At 48.2% G+C, this 19894-nt stretch overlaps 1 protein-coding gene across 2 annotated transcripts in view; it reads right to left on the minus strand.

Moving 5' to 3' along the window:
* The window catches only part of EPHB1 (EPH receptor B1), a gene marked incomplete at both ends in the record, with an annotated part of 425673 nt that overhangs the window by 76598 nt on the left and 329181 nt on the right, over positions 1 to 19894 (minus strand). For both annotated transcript variants that reach the window (XM_082839068.1, XM_082839067.1), the window contains 4 exons: positions 2941 to 3005; positions 3825 to 3933; positions 7738 to 7900; positions 15862 to 15986. In XM_082839068.1, the coding sequence (XP_082695194.1) occupies positions 2941 to 3005; positions 3825 to 3933; positions 7738 to 7900; positions 15862 to 15986 (462 nt within the window). The remainder of the gene's footprint in view (positions 1 to 2940; positions 3006 to 3824; positions 3934 to 7737; positions 7901 to 15861; positions 15987 to 19894) is intronic.

Consider the following 19894-nt stretch of genomic DNA (forward strand, 5'->3'; position numbering starts at 1 on the left):
AGTGAGGTACAGGCATGTGGATGGCCCAGGAATGGTTATGTGCACACATTCCCATCAGGTGCATCCACCTTTCTGCCTCCTGCAGTGGGACCCAGAGAGAGGACCAACAAGCCACCAACCAGGGCTTCTGAGATTAGTCCTCACCCCATTTTGACTTGCTTCTGACCTCCAGCCACCTTGCGCCTCTGCAATATGGTAAGATCATGGGCTCTGCAGCCAGGTTTAGAGGGTGTGCAGTCCACCTTGGCCACCCATGAGTGGTGAGACCAGGCAAAGTCATGTCATTAATGTCTGCCACCTAGAGTGGTTGTCAGAGTCAGAGGGATGGACACAAGCCTCCAGAATAAAGTTCCCAACGCACCGAGTAGGCTTTCCATAACTAATTACTCCTACACTCCCCCGTCTTGGGCCAGGCCTATTCTCCACCAGAGCCTTGAGTTTCCTCTTCTGCTATATGTGTGCTGAGTTTTCTCCCAGCTCCACAGCTCTTAGACTGTCATTCTCCAACAGTAATAGCTTTAGTCAGAATGATGGATGTCCGTGGGAGAAAATGCACTAATGCAGCTCAAAGCATGAGGCTATGAGTTTAGAGAACCAGAGTGCAAAGAGGAGCCAGCTTTCGGGGACTGGATAAAAAGAGAACAGTTATGAATAGGAGGAAAGAGCATTTATAAAAAGGAGAATGGATTTTAAAAGAAGACAGACTTCTAAGGCCAAGGAGGGAGTGAACTCTGGTCCGTGAAGAACTCTGCGTTCCCGGGTCCCACCCTCACTGGTTGCAGCAAGGCCTCTGCTACTGCAGACTGGGTGGTGGGTTTTCTGTGGACCCTGAGAACCAGGGAAGCCTCCTTCTGTTGGTCTTAGAGGGGACAGAGTTCCCCAGAAGCAGGCTGTGAGCGCTTTGGGAGCAGACCTCTGTGCACGTGGGTGCCATGTGGCGGCCCAGCCAAGCTGGCCACTTCAGAGCAGAATGGTTAGGTCTGAGGTTGAAGTGCCCAAAAAGGCAGCAAGATGCATCTCAGCTTGATGCTTAGGGACTTTCTGTACCCCGACTAAGGGGTGGTGACAAGGCTTAACTTACATGCCTTTAAAAAGGGACATTCTCACCTTTGGGCGTCTCTAGTCTTCAAAATGGCACTCTTCCTTTTGAACCCAATTTTGTGTCCTCTGCTTTCAAGCCCACATGGCCATCTTTAAATGTTTCATCCAGAGTTCAAAGGATGCCAAATCTGAAATAGACTTTATAGTGGCTCTCAACATGGCCAGGAGTCAGCCCAGAGCAGGGAGGCGGGGCGATGTCAGAATCCCGAGAGGCAGAGGCAGGGAGGCAGGGCAGTGGAGAAAGCCCTCCAGGTAATTCTGAGGCACCCTGGAAGGGGGCACCTTCACTTAAGAATCACAGATAAATCAAAGTCTCTGTTCTTAGGAAGGTAAGGCCCTTCCTGGAAGGGAAATGCCCCGGTTACTATAAGAAAAATCATCTGTAGATTTTGCCGTGAGGTGCAGAGTCAGGATGTGAGGAAAGGAGAGAGAACACATTCTAGTTTCCCCTCTAAAACCAGTGATGTCTGGTTAAAATGGAGGCCCAACTGGCCTGCTGGGGGAAAGAAAGAGGGGTAAATGGGACTCTGAGTGTTGCAGGAGCTGTGCCTATCGCCTTAGAAGGGAGCTGCTCTCCGAAACCCTCACTCCCCATTTGTATTCCTGATCATGGGGGCTGCCTGGACCACCGTGGGAGCCTCAGCCGGTGCCCAGCCCACAGACCTCTCCCAGCCATGACTGTGGAACAGCAGCCCAGCTGCCAGGGGTTTGGTCCTCTACAGACCCTTGGCAGGTTCTTGTTCTTGGATTGAAAACCCCCCCCCGCGAAACAAAGCCATATCTACAGAGTGGCCTTTGTGCAGCTCCAGCCAGCATCGACCTTGGCCACGCCCGAACACGAGCCCCTCGGCAGTGAAGCTGCCATGGGAGCAACCTGGCGTCACTCTCCTGCCTTGGGTGACCTCAGGTGAAAACTTTTGCCTTGGAGCCCATTTCCACTCCCAGAACCGCCCAGTGAAAGCCAGCTTAGGATGTGTGTAGACGGAGCCTGTTTTGCATGCTCACTGCCCAGCAGGACTCAGGTGAGATGCAGCTCACGGCGGAAGCCTGGGACAGAGAGTGCACAGCACACAGTGCTGGGGCAGGTTTCTGAGGGCGTCTGTGGAATTCAAAAGGAGTTATTTAGAATCAGAGCTTGTCGGCTGTAAAGATCTAAGCGTTCTGCTTTCTGGACTGAGTGGGACCTGTGCAGATCCTGCAACATTGTCATTACACAGATCAAAGAATAATCCTGACACAGGCCTTTACGTTGCATGCTGGCGAGGGGAAATTTTAGTTATAAAATATCACATTTAGGTTTTGAAAAAAAAGAGAGTAGATAATGAGTGAGAAAAACTTTTAAAGGCACTGCTTAAAAGAAAACACTTGGGAGATATCCCAACACTTTGGCCTCTTGGGCTCTGCTATCTTTTTAATTCCCTACATTCGTGTTCTCTGACTTATCTGTGAATTTGGTTAACACATTCCCCAGCCGCTCCATTGGATAAGATAAGGCAGAAGATGTTAATAGAGAACCCTCTGTCTTTTCCCACTGGGTCTGATTTCAGGATTCACTGGCTTGCTAAACCCAATCTTCTCCCTGCATCCCATGTCCTCTATGGGCTTATCAATGCAGAAGATAATCTACCTACCAGGCATCCAGTGAGTGCCCATGAAGGGTGGACACAGATGGGGTGGGCAGCCTCAGTCCCTGGGGACCCAGCCGCTGGGCGCTGGGGGCCGGGAGGGGGCTTGTGATTGGGACCGGCCAGTCTGGCTATAAGGAGCCCTCCAAGCACTCGCCTGTTCGACTCAGTGGTTTTCCGGGGCTCAGGTGGTAGGTGTCTACTTTCTACTCACCTCGGCCTGTGCTGTAATGCTGGAGCTTATCACTGTACACAGCTTCTTTGCTGTAAGCCCGTTTCCTGTGGACACAAGGGAGAGGAGCGCTCTCAGCTGGGGTGCACCCCGACCACCCTGCTCCTGGGCCTCCTGTCCTGATGGGGGCTCACCCAGGCATCTCGTGGGATTGGGTACTGCAACTCTCACTTTAAGTGGAGCTCCTGTCGTGGCCAGCATTCTGGCTTGACCACCACCTTGGGCAGCTGGGTGGAGGTCTTTCAAGTCAACGTCTGTCAGAGGCCGGGCAGGGCTGTGCGTCTCCTTCAGAGCTTGGAGCAGAGGCTCTGGATGACGCCTATTAGCACTCTGGTCGCACTGCAGAACTTCTCAGGAGGGGCCAGCTGAATCTGGGCTAACCACCCAAGGCAGCAGCAACAGTATTAAAAATTCACAAGGCCTTCAGGGCCTGCCCTCCTGAAGGACACAGAGCTCCTCGTTTCCTCCTTGGTTCCCCTACTGCCCCACTGTGCCCTGTGCCGAGGGCCCTATAGCTCTGTAGCCAGAGGATGGCCTGCTGCACACGGTGTGATGCTCCAGTGGGTCAAGTGCAATTTTGTAACTGTCACTCCAGGAAAACCGTGTGTGTAGGTGGGCTAAACGTCTTGGCTAAAATGAGGTTTGAGGATGAATGCTCAGAGGCTTGCCCAGCTCTTAACAGAAGATTTTATCCCAGGCACAGAGAAAATAAATAATCTGGAGAATTCTAGGCTGCCTGTGGATAGAGATGAGATGATGACTGTGGTGAGTTTGGCCCTGTCCAGTCTGCATGGCATGGGAGGGGTCCACAAGCGGGGCTTCCTGGGTCTAAGGAGAGCAGGTGGGGGCAGGAGCGGAGGGCCTACCTGCTGCAGACGATGGAGATGGCCACCAAGGACACGACGAACACGACCCCAGCTGCCGCCGAGCCAGCGATCAGGGGCAGCTGCTCACGCAGCTCAGACTTGTAATCGTCTAGGTGAGAAAGAGGCATTAGAAGCTTCCTGTATGCCCTTTGCATAGGGCTGGTACTCAGTGATGACAACAAAGACATTAGACGATAGATAGATAGATAGATAGATAGATAGATAGATAGATAGGTTCTATGCTTCAGAGCTGTAAGCCTGACCCAAACCAAGAATAATCTTTGTCACAAATAAACAAAAACAACGAAAACCAAATCACAGTGTCAACAATAAAGGCAAAACAGCAGTGACAGAGGACCTCAGAACTAAATTGATGACACTGGTCCCAGAGCAGAGGTGACTCCGATCTACACGCCCTCATTCGGAAGGTCTCTCAAAGGTCTGTCAGCCACCTTAAGGGTACGTCTAATGGGGGGAATGGAAACCACTGCTGAAGTACCTTCTAAAACACAAAGTCGCTGAGATGCAGCCCAGTCAACAGCTTCGCTGAGCAGAGATTTAAGAGTATCTGCAGCCAGCCAGCACCGCACCCAGTACTGCAGAGGATGGAGGAAATGCCAAGAAAACAGCCCAGCACTCTCAAGCTCACACTCAAGAGAATGGGTCCAGGCTTCCGCTGGTGTTAGAACCAGGCTGTATCATGCGGGGGAGTGGTTGCCCGCCAGTCACAGAGACAGACAGAGCTCGCCCAAACCCTGGCTTTACCACGGGGAAGCTTGGTGACTTCGGACAAAGCATTTAGCCTCTCTGACCCTCAGACTTCTTATCTGTTAAAATAAATTTTTTAATCAGATCGTGTGACATATTTCACAGTGTGTGATCTATCACAGATGTCCTTAATACGAATTCTCTTTTCCTTAATCCATATAGACCACTTGGCCAGTGGGCTATTATTATTATTGTGGTTATTCTCTCACTTGGTGTCAAGGAGCCATTATCGAATGTTCGGGACTGAGGCAGACGGAGGTCAAGCTAAGTATGTGCTATTACAAGTAGGGTAGGCGGATACAGTGAATAAAAGTATGCGCTGGCTGGTTAAATGTGAATTTCAGATAAACAACAAATAATGTTTTAGTCTAAGTAGGACCCAAATATTACATGGGAGATACTTAGACTAAAACATTATTTGTTGTTTATCTGAAACTCACAACATTTAACTGACCATCCTGTATTTTATCTGCCCCCCCTAACAATAATTCCTCTTGAAGTGAGGTCCTCAGGCCCTGCATCAGAATCACCCGAGCCCGACTGTTAGACCTATTTCCAGGCCCCTCAGACCTACTGAATCAGAACCTGTGAGTGAAAGGCAGGGTATCTGCCTGTTTACCAAGCACTCCAGGTGGTTCTTATGAACCCTGACGTTTAGGAACCATGCTTCAACTCTGTGGGTGGAGGATGAGATTTCAAAAGACAAGGATGGGGCTTCCCTGGTGGCTCAGTGGTTGAGAGTGCGCCTGCCGATGCAGGGAACACGGGTTCGTGCCCTGGTCTGGGAAGATCCCACATGCCGCGGAGCGGCTGGGCCCGTGAGCCATGGCTGCTGGGCCTGTGCGTCCGGAGCCTGTGCTCCTCAATGGGAGAGGCCATAACAGTGAGAGGCCTGCGTACCCTAAAAAAAAAAAAAGACAAGGATGTTGTTCTTGAAGTCTCCCACTCTCTAGAAATCAATTTAAAAGACTGAAGGTAGCGTTTCAGTTTCCCTCTGCTGCGAGCTTTTTGTAATATGTGTATTTAAAGAAAAAATAATTTGGCAAAAAATAAAATAAAATTCATGTTAATTAAAAAATTCCTAAGCCATGTGATCTTCACCCTTTCCCACTAATTTCTAGAGAGTCAGGGGCTTTGAGAACCAATATCCTTGGGTTTAGAAGTCTCCTTCACCACCCACAGAGTTGAAGGATGGTTCTCAAACACTGGGGTGCATAAGAATCACCCAGAATACGTGGTAAACATGTAGATACCCTGCTGTATAAATGGGTTTAAAAAAAAAATGAGGTGAGCAAGTAAAAAGTTAGCAGGCTGTAGCTAAGAGCAGCCAGGACCACAGCGGCTCTGCCCCACGTGGACATCACCTGCCCGAAACAGGGTCACTGGCCCTGGGCGGGATCCCACAGGTCCTGCCCGCCCCAGTGACCCTATCACCGACAACCTTCAGACTCACCTTTGTGCTGCAGGGAGGCCTGAAGCCTCAGTGAACATAATTACTACCGATGTGTGAACCTCAGTCATTAAGATAAATACTCTCGAATTTGGCCACTTACCAGAACTCTCCTACATCCAACCTCTGTTGGGTTTACAAAACTTAACTGCCAAATGTAAAAGGAATAGCCTTCTTGGGAGAAATTTTTACTTCTTGATTTGTCTAGCAGAACTGCCAAGAGACCAGTACTCAGAGCATTTTGAGTTTGGGCTTTTAATCCTGTGTACCTCCTGATGCCAAAGTGCCCATAAATCTAGATGGTAAGTGAGGTGCGAAGAGGGGAACAGAATCCTTAAGGAACCGAAGACAGCCTGTGTTCTTTCATACCAGCAGTATTATTCATCTGGATAAAGTGGCTCACCTTTCTACCCTAGCTCACTATCCTCAAAATATGAACCAAAACTCACCTAAAATAAACTCAGAGCTGGCTGCAAACTCTCATCCTACAAAGGCCAGACAGCTCACATCAAAGCATCCAAGTACAGATCACTGGGAAGTGGGGGGGAAAGCCCCCAGCTCAAGGCAGAGTCCTCACACTAGGATGCCCACCAGCATTGGCTTCTCTTACAATTTTTCATAAGAAAATGGATAGTATAATTTTTATATAAAATCATTTGATTTTTAAATCTTTCTGATGACTCTTTAAATTGTTTCAAAATATAATATGGGTCAGTAGAAAACCTCAAGCCCTCTTAAGGGCCTCATCAGAGAGTGCTGGCCTAAAATAAAATGTTATGTAAGGGCAGAGTGTTTTCTATATAATTTAAGTAATGAAGGAAAAATTAAAGGCTTTCAATTTGTGACGCTGGGAATAGAGTGACACCTGGGAAACTATCAGGAAACAGCTCATCAGTGAATAAATAAATATAGAGAGATAGGTGGAGAGATAGTAGATAGGTAAATGAATACATACACTACAGTAAGTGGCTAATGTAGAGACAGACACCCATACACAAGGCTGAGGTTACAGGGAATAGGATTTTCATAACAATTAAATGAGGAGATCTCAGAGGACTAGGGGCGATTGTTAAAACAGAGAACTAATAAAGCTCAAAGGTGAAAGTGTTTTTGGTGACAGATTGTGTGGCCTTGGGGACATTTCGGAAACCAGTGGCCATGCTCTCTGGAGACATCTCAGCAGGACCTACTGAGGGTCACACATGAAGCTGCTTCAAATGTTCTGAGACACGTGGGACAGCCACTTCCCAAATTGTGTCCCTCTGTTTTCTTTCTGGAGTCCTCAGCTCATACAAGGAGGCTGCGCGTTCAGCTCCCAGACTCCAGAACAGAGGAGTGAAGTGGGAGCGAGGGTGAAACAACACAGGCACCAACAGAGGCATATTCTTGAGTTCTGTGTGTGTCTCACTGCTGGGCAAACACAGGCCAACACGTGGGGGTCCCTGCGCATGTGGGGTACATAGACATTTCCAAGGCAAATCCACTAGATATTGAGAAACGGGCCAGACTTCAGACAGCTGCCCTGCCTAGTGAATCGAGGAGTCTACACGGCCCTACTGGGGACAAACACTTCCTTGGGAATTCCACTGGAATCCAGTTAGCAGTTGGCATTTTGGCTGCGAGTACAGCCTTGTGGGGGGCTCTTCCCTCCTCCAGCAGCCTGCCCTGTACCCAGGTCACTGGCCTGCTTCTTACCATCCGTCAGAGTCTGGAAGCACATCTTGCCGCTGAACTTGCCATAGCCGGCCACAGTGCGGGCGCGCACCTGGACCACGTACACCATGCCGGGCCGCAGGCCATCGATCCGTGCAGTGTTGGTCTGGCTCCTGGCCATGGAGGAGTTGAACTCGTTGTGTTCCTGCAGAAAAGCAAGGGGAAGAGGTGGGCAGCCTGCTCCTAAGCATGCGGGCCCCTCAGTTCTTGGTCCTGCAGACCTGCTAGAAGTTGTCCCCAGCCCCAAGCCATCCCTCGAAACAGGGACAGGCTGGCCTGCACCTAAAGAATGCCAAATCAGCTCTGGACCATGTGGTGGTGATGCGCTGAAGAGAGGGGTCTGAGCAAATGGCTGAGCTCTCATGGACTGGCAAGGGGGACACAGTCATTTTCTACTCCTTCCCCTCCGGGGTTCAGAGACAGAATCACAAAGCACATCTAGGTTTGCAAACCCACTCTGGTCTCTGACCTCAGCCGAAGCAAACTGGGTCACGTTCACACCCTACCTGCCTCTCTCTGTGTTGCTTCTGTTGAGTCCTGGTCTTTCCTCTCCTCATTCAAGATCTTCTCGGTCACCCCACACAGTGGCTATTCTAGACCACTCCGTAAGGGCCCTCAAGTCCTTAGACAAATGGCTTTGTGTCCACTCACTCCACTGAAAACTTGAGGCCGTTCTGGACTACATGCTTCTGCCTTCGCTTTGGTGTGTGTCCGTTTGGGTCCCCATAGTCTGAGTTCCTCTCCACCAGCATCTAGGGAGGACATGCCCCTTCTCCTGGAGAGCAGGGCCTGTGTCCTCACCTCTCCCACTATCCAGGGGGTCAGCCCCATCCTCCTGTGTGTCACTGTCTCCAGCACCTTCCGCCCTGCCCTCTGCAGTCCCTGTTACCTGCACACGTGTGTCCTCTGGCATGCACAGACCTTGCTTGGGTCTCTTCCTTCTGACCCTCCCATCCACCGTGAGTGCCCTTAAAGGGTCCTTGCTTTTGCTCTCCTTGCTGCTGATCTTGTGTAATATATGGTTTGCACCTGGACTTTTGTAGCCTCCCATCTTTTCTGCCACTCCCTCCCTACCCAAAGTAAACTTCGTTTGTAAAAATGATCTCTGGGGGCTTCCCTGGTGGCACAGTGGTTGAGAATCTGCCTGCCAATGCAGGGGACATGGGTTCGAGCCCTGGTCTGGGAGGATCCCACATGCCTCAGAGCAACTAGGCCCGTGAGCCACAACTACTGAGCCTGCGCATCTGGAGCCTGTGCTCCGCAACAAGGGAGGCCGAAATAGTGAGAGGCCCACACACCGCGATGAAGAGTGGCCCCCGCTTGCCACAACTGGAGAAAGCCCTCACACAGAAACAAAGACCCAACACAGCAAAAATAAATAAATTAATTAATAAACTCCTACCCCCAACATCTAAAAAAAAAAACTCTAAGGGATACACATTAATTAAAAAAAAGAAAAGAAAAAAAGATCTCTGACTCCCTAAAGCTATTATCAGATAAAGACAAAACTCCTCAATCTCAGTCCACGGGTCTTTCATAACAAAGTCAATTCCAATCTCTCACATCCCCCTAAATCGCCACCTTGCTGCCCCTCCAGGTACCACAGCTCTGGCCCCCAGGCCTTCGCTTAGGCTGTTTTCCCAGTTTGAAATGCCTCTCTCCAGGCCTCCTCTGCAGTCCCCAGGTTCCTTACGCCTACACCCCTCAAGTCCTCCTCTCCTAGGAAAGCACCCCTCACTATTCCAGCCCATGGACTCTCTTCACTGCTGCCCTTCATCCTTCCACCTAACCCTCAGCACTTTCGTGAACACCATTCCTGGTCTCTAATCATTCCCACGTGAGCATTGTGACGATGGTGGCTTATCCTCCAGTGTGCAGGCACAGAAGTCTAGAGTCTGGGTCTGCCCCTGTTTTGCACCATGAATCTTAGAGCAAAATGGCAACATTAGTGAAAATGAAGATCTTGGGTCACTGAGAAGGAGGTCCCGAGTCCCACGTACAGATCTAGGGCACTGTGACGAGTTCTAGGCACAGTAGTCCAAGAGGCATGATGACAAATGAGAGGAAAGCTGATGACCAGAGGTCTGTAAGCCACATCCTTAGTCAAAGGACAGAAGAAACATGGGGAGTTGAACCAGGACAAAAGAATACAGCCCCATGATAAGAAATTACCGTGGTCTTAAAATATGAAGAAATTCTACTTTGCAGAGGCAGAGATGACTGGATGTGTAATCATTCATTCATTTGGCCAGGTGGTCATATTGATGACACACTACCATGTGCTGGGCACAGTACAAGGGCTGCAGGAACCAAGGCATGGTCCCTGCCCTTGGGTATGCGACATCGTGTGGTGTGGGGCCAAAAGCAAACAGAAGATGACAGCAGCGCTGAGTGAGTGACTTGGCAGAGGGCAGCTCAGGAGGTCCCCCAGCCTAGAGTGACAAGGCAGTTGAGAGGGGCTCCGAGAAAGGGTGACATGAGTGAGTCATGGAAGAGGAAAGAAATTAGCCCCATGGATGAATGAGGAGAGTGAGAACTGAGTAGAATATCCCCTGAGAACAGAATAAAACAGGATTGAAAAAAAAGCCCTAAAGGGCTTCAGGAGGCTGCAAGTGAGTGGGCATCTCTGGAGCATAAGTGGCATGGGGGTGGTGATGAGTGGCTTGGGAGCAGTTGTAAGGGACTCCAGGTTAGAGGCCAGAGCAAAGAGACATGTGAACATTACAAAGAGGCCCACGCTCACACTAAGTGAGGTGATATCCATTGGCCTCTGGGAGAGACGGCCTGGGGAGGGACCACCTGTCCATCATTTGATCTACTTAAAAAGTAGGTGGATGCCCCCCCTCCCCAACCCAGCCCCCACCAATCAGGGATTCAGTAGAAAGAAGGTCATCCACTCTAGAAGGGATGCCATCTAGAACTTTGGTCATTACTATCTTGACATGCTGGAGATCTGAAACTATGAAAATCTTAGTTCACCTTATGAATTAGGACAAAATCCCATTGCTACAAAATCCAGGTGACTGCCTGAATTCTCTGGTTTTACTGGAATCAGATGCAAGTGTGCACTGCTTGAAATAAGTGAAGCATTGGCTGGGCAGCTCTTTTACTGAAAAATGTTGTTCTGGTATATTGGCATTTGGATTGTGAGGACCAAACATTAACGCATAATCACTTTATCGTCTATGCATCCTTCAAGAAGTTCAATGATTAAAATGAGTATCAGTCCTTGTTCTCTCAGAACCATTAATCAACCTCAGGCAAACAAGTGAGAGTGAAGAGCAGGGTTACTTTTTGTTGTTGTTTTTCTTTCTTTTTTTTTTTTTGGTTGCTTATGACTGATTTCACAAGTGTATGGGAGACAGAGGCTGCAGCTGTTGAGGGCAGAGACCACATCTTTCTCCATCCCCAATGCATAGCACAGGGCTTGCCCTGCCTGAGTGCCCAACACCTCAGTGCTAAATGAATGAATAAACAGCACACTTTGGACCAGTCATTTTAACCTATCGATGGAGCACAAGACATTGCCAGAGTCTGAAAGAGTTCCTATGAGAAAATGATCCTAAATTTGAAGGGTAGAAATTCCCAAGGCCTAAAGCAGCCCCTTCTCACCTAGACAGTTAATATGAAGGGCGAGTACACGTCTAAACACTTAGTCATTAAGACAGCCGAGGGCAGCTGTAGATGCTCCTCCCTTGCTTTGCCTACAAGTGCTGATGCCAGGAGTGAAAAGTGCTACAAGACAGTAAACAAGAGGGAATGATGAATGGAAACGTATTAAAATGGGGAAGAAGATGAACATGGGAGAGACCCTGGAAGTGTCATCAGCTCGATGGCATCTGAGCTCTCTATTAATGAGCTGTTGCAGGAGATGAAAGCCTCATTGATTCTACTCACAGCACTGAGATTGAAAGGTGTACCAAGCACAAACCATGAGTGTGATATGGAGCAGGAGACCTGGGCTTGGAGAACTACAGCCTATGGCCAGCTACCTGTTTTTGTAGATAAAGTTTTATTGAATCCCAGCCATGCCCATCTATTGACATCTATTGCCCATGGCTGCTTTCCTGCTACAAAGGCAGAGTTGAGTATTCGGACTAGAGACTCTATGGCCCACAAGCCTAAAGTATTTACTACCTGGTTCTCACAGAAAAATGGTGCTGATTCCTGGTTTAGAAGAAGTAGTGCAGGATGGAGGAATGATGAGTTCAGTTTCTTTGGACTGAACCCAGGACATGTACTGGGCTGAGGTCTACTTGTGTTTGCATCTTCTTAAGACCAGGATTGCACAGCCTTGTGGAGCAGGGAGGGAAACCATTCTGGTTACAAGCATTTGGATTGAAAATTAAGATACAATCTCTTATTTCAGGGGGCCATGCTAATTTTCAGGTCCTCAGCATCAGCACAATTGCATCCAGTCCTACACTGAGCTCAGAAATATACTGAAATATAGTAAAAATATCTATAGTTCTAGTTCTGTGGTTCTCTAGCTGCGACCTGTGAGGTCATGGGTGAGTCATTTAAACTTTCTGTGACTTAGTTCCATCATCCATAAATTGGTTATACCTGGCTTTCAAGTATCTTTCTTTTATTTCTTTTAAGGATCAGAAGTAATATATTTGGCATATAATAGGCACTCAACATATGATGAATTATTATCATTGGGGCTATTATTTCAAAATACCCTCACAAGGCAATGTCCTTCCTTTAGACATATTAGAAATGGTCAAGGCATGTCATGTATTTTATAGTCAAGCACTTTATAAGTGAGGAAGAGTTCTATCGTAATATACCAAATGGCAACCAGTGCTTAGGTGAAGAATCTTCTGCGTTCCTAAAAAAAGCATTCTATCCTCTGGGACAATGACATCCTTCACTGAGGTGTGGAAGCCCCCTCAGGTCTTGAGCTACTGTGCATGTGTTCTGTTAATAATTGGTATAAATTACTGAGAAGTAGGGACAGGGCCTAAGATGGGAGAATAATCTTCCTTCATAGTGTCAGAAGTTGAGGTCAACTACAGTTTGTCCAGCAAGAAGTTGAGGTCAACTACAGTTTGTACAGGGAAAGGCCATGGAGGACTCGGGTGTGGGCTGGAGAATGAGGAGTCAGGGGACACAGGCATGAGCCTCATGGTTTCGGTTCTGCGTCTTTCACCCCCGTCCCAGGGTGAATGCCCTTGGCATGGCAGGTGAGGAGAAGGGCCAGTGGTTTCCCATGCGTCCAGCCCCTTCCCAGCACCGCCCCAGGCTGCAGGGCAAAGAACTCAGGCTATAGACTCCCTTTCTAGCTGTGTGACCTGAGCAACTGGGCTTTGTTTTTTTCAACTTCTTTGTGCATTTGTTTCTTTTACCCAAAACAACGATACTAAGATTTACTACACTGAGTTGTGAAAGGGGAGAGGAGATGATGTTTAGAAAGCCTCTGACACCCAACAGAGGCACGCTAGGGAGAAAGTATTATTATTTATCTGAGATGAGCCATAAGGCTCAAGTTCACGTGTGTGTGGGAAGGGGGGCTGGGTGGGACCTTACTGGTGACTCTGACATCACGCCATATATGGCCAAGCATAGTATCCTACTGGACTTGGTCAATAGAACTAGGTCTAGGTCAACTTGAACTTGGTCTAGGTCAACTTTGGTGATGAAACGAGGCCGTGTAATCAATAGGTCCAAATAGGTCCAAAACATTTTTGGATTGGTCCAACATTTACTTTACTAAATGATAAAAAATATCTAGTAAATAAGGGTCCCCAATTCAAAGTTGAATGGATATAATGGCTGCTTATGAATCCATACCATTTGAGTTACCCCCAATTCCCTGAATTATCAGAATCAACTGTCTACAAAACCCAGTTTCCTCTAAATGAGTAGAAAGCCGCCTAACCCTCACCTTGCTTGCAAGTTCGGCTGTAATGGCTGAAGGGCACACCTCCTTGCAGGCTAGACTGGTGATCCACCTGAGCTTCTGCTTTCAGGGAGGTAAATTGGTACCATTTTACAAGTGTGAAAACTGACCTAGAGTAAGTGGTTCAGTAATGGGACCATGGCTGTGTGTCTGTCAGTTATGGACGGCCCTGGAATCCAGGGCTCCCTACCCAGTGCAGTCATGCTCCACTTTCAACACTGCCCCCATGTTGGAGGCTGCAGGTCTTCATCCCTGTTCCTCTTCGTATCCCCACTGATGCACTGGATGATCTCACCCATACCATCCACACACTGGCAACTTCCAAATGGTCATCTCCAGCCTGTCCTCTCCCCTGAACTCCAGATGTGCACATCTAGCTGCCTGCTCCACATCTACACTTGGCTATCTCAGGGGAATTTTAGACACGGAGCTGAACTTTGGTCCCTTCCCTCAACCCAGACAGGCTCTGCCTACAGTGATCCTCTTCTCAGCCACTGGTGTTGCCATTTTTCTAGTGACTCAGGCCCAAACCCTCCCACATCCCAAACCCAACCTGTTGGAAATCCCATTGGTTTGTCTTTAGTTTATACCCCTGGAAATCAACTATGTTTCATCAGCCATCTGCTTCCACTTTGATTCAAGCCACCATCATCCTTGTCTTAGATGATTGTAATCTAACAGGTCTATTTTCAGTGGAAAAGCCTGAATGACCCTTTTAAAATGTAAGTCAGATTTTGTTTCTCCTCTGCACCAAACCCTGCTATGGATTCCCATCTTATTCAGCAGAAAGGCTCAAGTTCTTAAGGCCTAACATGAGCACCTCCTCTGATTACCTCTCCCCTGACTACTATTTTCCCATTGCTCGTATGACTCCAGTCATGCCAGTCTCCTTCCTGCTCCTTGAACCAACAGTCATGATCTCACCTCAGGGCCTTTGCACAGGCTCTCTATTCCCCAGATGCCTGCTTCACAACACCCTTATCTCCTGCAGGTCTTTACTTAGAACTTACCTTCTCCTAGAGGCCCACCTTTACCATTCTATTTATTTCTGCAACCTACTCCTCCCCCAAACCTGACCCTCCTGACCCCATTTACCTGGATCTGCTTCCCCCCCAATTTACACTCATTTTCTAACACACTATATGAGATCTTTATTTGTTATATTCATTATTCATTGTCTCTCTCTTTCTGTTGGAAAGTAAGCTTCTTGAGGGCAGGAATCCTTGTTTTGATCATGAATGTATCTTAGTATAGTAACTGCCAAATAGCAGGCATTCAATAAATACTTGCCGAATAATAAAGGAATAAATCTGGTATTTGCAAAAATATTGTGTTGGGTCAGTATAGAAAGCACTCTATTTTCCTGGGATTTTGCAAATGCTATAGATCACCATGGTGGAAGGAAAGCCCTGCTTCCCCCACAGATAGGCCAGGGGTCAACTCCACAGGGCACCATTTCCCTCTTCTTGGCAGGGCAGGCCCTGCTGTAGCCCCCAGCAGCAGCTGTGAGAGAGCAGTCAAGGGAAATAACATATTATTCAAAATTTATTCGAAATTTCTATCTATCCTTTTACATTTCCATTTAAATATTTGAAACCTCCATACATAGCTCAGCACAGTAGTATCTGCATATAATTTATAAATAAACAATCTTATATTGGAGGTATATGATCAAAAACTTTGAAAAACACCAGTTTAGGTAATTTCCTGGTGGTACATTGGTTAGGACTCCGTGCTTTCACTGACATGGGCCCAGGTTCAATCCCCAGTTGGGGAACTAAGATCCTGCAAGCCGTGTGGCACGGCCATAAAAGAAAAAGAAAAAGACTAGTTTTCAAAACCACAGAATCTTCAGAAAGTTCAAGGGACACCTGGTGGGTGTGTAGCATCTGCATTAGTATAGCAAGCATGTGACTGGGAGAATGGGATTGGTCCTGCCCATCCATGACAGCCCAGTGAGTGGTGCAGACAGTGGGGTTGGAAGGTTCTTTCCTGAGTTGGTACAGAAAGTGCCTGGGCTTTGGAGGCCTTTTCTGGGGCAGAGCTGGGAGCACTCTCAGGGAGCCTCTGATCTGCGTCACCAGATTCCTCCACCACTCAGGACTCCCTCCAGCCTGTCTCCCGGGGACCTCAGCTGACCACCACCCATGGAAAAGTGGCTGGCCCTGGGTCTTGCAAGCCTGCAGGCAGGGCTGGCTCACCTTCTCATAGTACCGGATCTCATAGTCCAGGATGATGCCATTGGGCTGCTCCGGCTGCGGCCATGACAAGGTGATGCTCCTCATGGTGGCACTGACCTGGTGCATGATGGGGACAGTGGAAGGGGCTGCAGAGAGAGGAAGAGACAGGGCAGATGAACAGACCCTCGATTATACGAGAAGTGCTGTCTTTCAGAGACAAAGAGGCAGAGAAATGTCATTGGACATTTCTCATCAACTAAGCTGGATCTATAGAACTTTCTGTGGGTTTTGCAGAACAAATGGAGTTTGGGTACCAAAGGAGAGAACAGGTGACAAGTTAGGACAGGAGAACATGTGTGAGGGTAGGGAACAGAGTGGACAGGAAGAAAAAAGGTTTGACCAAAACAAGAGATGGCTGGAGAAATCACAGGAAAACAGTGTGGGTGGGGAAAGTTGGAGACAGGCATGGAGGATGTGATGAGCAGGACAAGTCCAGGCTTCAGGCAGTGGGACAAGAGGCGCGATGGAATGTCTTTGAGCAGATGGTGTTGAAGGAACCTCAGTCTTGCAGGAATGGGCTGAGCCATCACAGAGAAGAGGATCTAGAGGCAAGAACTGACAGAGAGAGAGTCGAGCTGGTCAGTACAGAATTGCTGTGCAGTGAAAAGGAACATTCTAGCAAACATCTCCTTCTGAGACTGCATGGAAGATTTTACTGCATTTCCAAAGGAAGAGAGGTGGCATCTCTCAAGAAGACATGAACACAGACCAAAAACAGAGTTCTTGTAAACTTCTGTCAGAGTTTTCCAAATGAGGACATTTGCTGTTGAGAGCTCACAAATATAAATGAAGAAATGATACACAAACCAAACATTTGGAAACAGAATAATAATTCCAAAATCTGTGAAGTGCTTCCGAAATCTCTCTTTAAAAAGAATAATATTTATTTCCCAATTCAACATTTTTCACACAGTGTAAGTAAAATGAAAACAGTCTGGAGATAATAAATGAGGGTCGTCTGTCTAGGAGAAGAGGCGGGTGATGGATGAGGCTGCGGTCTGTGCTCTGCTCAGGGGCTGTTCCATTTAGTCCTGGCGCTTCTGCAGTGATGAAGGTCGCTTCCTCACACGAACTCCACTTTACAAGGCTTTCTCTGGGGACCATGGCTGAGTGACATTTACTATCCTGGATTTAAGTTAACAGATTCCCCTGCAAGACCTGAAATTACAGAGCACGGGTACCGGGTCACAGGCGGTTCCTCATTCTCCACGATCCACGGACTCTCAGTGAGAACCTATTGCGTGAGACCCCTGGGCCGGGGTGGAGACTCAGAGCTGTGAAGATACCCACGGTCCAGGGGAGCCGTAAGGAGAGCACAGAGTGAGAGGTGCTGTGATGAGCCCTTAGAATTGCAGTGTCTGCCTGGGACTTTGCCCAGTTCCCATTAGAGACCTCATCATGGCCGTGAAAATGTGCCCCTCAGAGCTCCTACCCCTGGGAGCATAATTGCCTAATGACCCCAGCTGCTGCATTCTGCGATCCATCACTGCATCCACACAGAGCCCACTTCCCACATGCTGCTCCCAGCCAATGACTGAGAATGGCGGGGATGCTAAGGCAGGTCCGTTCCTGACTCTTCTGATGGGCAACTTCTGCCCACTGGATATGCCCTCTTCTGCCCTCTTCTGATGGGCAAATACTGCCCACTGGATATCCCAACACTTCCCTTTAACTCACGGCAGTCTAAGACTCTTCCCGCTCAATCATCCTTCCTTCTCTCTCTCCTTCAGAGGGATCAGACCTTCATTGTGGTCTGATAGCTCTCCCAGCCTCCTCTGGCCTCCACCCCATTTCCCTAGTAAATCTGATCCCATCCGATCCCATCTTGGTGTCTGCTTCGTGGAGGACCGGAGTTGATGCAGTCCTGAATCCCCCTATCAAGTATTCCCTGTCCCGCCCTGCTGCGTTCCCAGGGATGGGAAGCTCACTGCCGCTCCATACCTGGATACCTCTCACCAATTTGCATGTCTTCCTTATTCTTATCTGAAATATGTCTTCTTCCTACCGGTCTCAGTTCTGCCAAGTGAAGTAATATAGAATGTTCCCTCTTCCACAGAATGGCTTGTTAAATAGCGAAAGAAACTATTGAGGTCTCCCCTGAGTTTTTCCTGCTGAAAAGAATGGCCAGATACTATGAACATTTCTCCCATGACATGCCGGCACCTGAGGTGGCTTTTTTCCACACGGGGCTCATGTTACCTAAATCTCTTTAGGCATAAGGCCCAGAGGTGAACCCAGTTCTCTCACTGCTGTTTGAACAGCAAAGATTAGAGTAAAACGAATATCCACCATGATCTGCGTACTATACATCTATTAATATTACCATTAACTTTGCTTCAAAAACATGTCCCTGCTATTTGATTTTTTTTTTTTTTTTTTTTTTGCTGTACGCGGGCCTCTCACTGCCGTGGCCTCTCCCCCTGCGGAGCACAGGCTCCGGACGCGCAGCCTCAGCGGCCATGGCTCACGGGTCCAGCCGCTCCGCGGCATGTGGGATCTTCCCAGACCGGGGCACGAACCGGCGTCCCCTGCATCGGCAGGCGGACTCTCAACCACTGCGCCACCAGGGAGGCCCCTGCTACTTGATTTTGAAACCACAGTCAGTATAACCTTTAGGTTTTCCCATGGAATGCTCCTCACCTTTTGTAGAGTTGGCTTTTAGCTTTGACTACAGGGATTTACATGTGCCTTTATGGTGCTAATTTGGCCTATGAGTCTGGTAAGTTGAAATAATTTTTGATCCTGACTCAACCATCAAATGCATCTTCTCTTCCAACTTAGGATCATGGCCCAGATCCATTAATCAGGTATTTAAACAAATATTTATTGAGCATCTGTCATGTGCCAGTAATCGTTCTAGGTTGTAGAGATTCCCTAGTGAACAAATTAACATTTCTTGCCTTCATAGAGCTTCTTTTCTAGTGGAGGGATTCAGAGACTAGACATAATAAATAAATACATTACAAGGTATGTTAAAAATATTAAGTACAATGGGAAAAAATGGAGCAGAGGAGAAGGGATACAGAATGCCAAAATATAGAAGGCCAGCCAGGGGAAGACTGCAATTCTGAATCTTGTGTTCGGCCAGGCCTTGTCTGAGAAGTGGACGCAGGAGCACAGAGATGAAAGAGGACAAAGAGGGAGGCAGGGGGATGCCTGGGAGAAGAGCATGTGAGAGGGAGAGGCCAGGGCAAAGTTTCTGATCTGGGAGCGTCCTGGTGTTTCAGGGAAACAGAAAAGAGCCAGTGGGACTGATGCAGAAATGAGGTCACAGATGGTAGGGCCCCCAGAGACACTAAAAGCGGATGTTGGCTTCTACTGAGAGACATGGGGACCCATGGGAGGGTCGCAAACAGGGGAATGACATCATGTGAGTTACATGTTACCAGTATCACCCTGTGCTATATTGCTAATGGAGTGCAGGGGCCATGTGAAAGCTGAAAGAATAATCCAGCTGGAAGATCATGGTGACTTGGACCAGGCTTGGAGTGGTGGAGGTGGTGAGAGAGGAGATGGTCAGATTCTGAATATATTTAGAATATATCTCAATGGCTGTGTTTCTGGTCTGAGCAGCTGGAAAAGTGGGGTAGCCATCGACTGAGATCAGGGACGACATCGGTACAAACAGTTTGGGAGGAAAGCACAGGTGATCCACTTCGGACCTGCTGGCTTTGAGACATCCAGGATGTCCCAGAGGAGATGCTGAGTAGGCAAATGCATGTCGAAGAGGTCCAGACTGAAGTTATAAATGTGAAGTCATCATATTTCAAAGATATTGAAAGCACTGGAAATGACAGAAATCACCAAGAGAAGGAGCAGAAGAGGATATATAGTCTAAGATTCAGGAGGTGATGGGAAAGCCACCAAGAGGCCTGAGAAAGAAGGCCAGTGATGTGGAGGGAGAACCAGAGAGTGTGATCACCTAGAGATCAAGTGGCAGCCAGCCTTCCCCGGAGGACAGGATGTGTGAGATGCCACTGCCGAGTCACCATAG

The sequence above is a fragment of the Leucopleurus acutus genome (assembly GCF_964270905.1).
Source record: "Leucopleurus acutus genome assembly, chromosome: 5".
Classification (NCBI taxonomy): domain Eukaryota; kingdom Metazoa; phylum Chordata; class Mammalia; order Artiodactyla; family Delphinidae; genus Leucopleurus; species Leucopleurus acutus.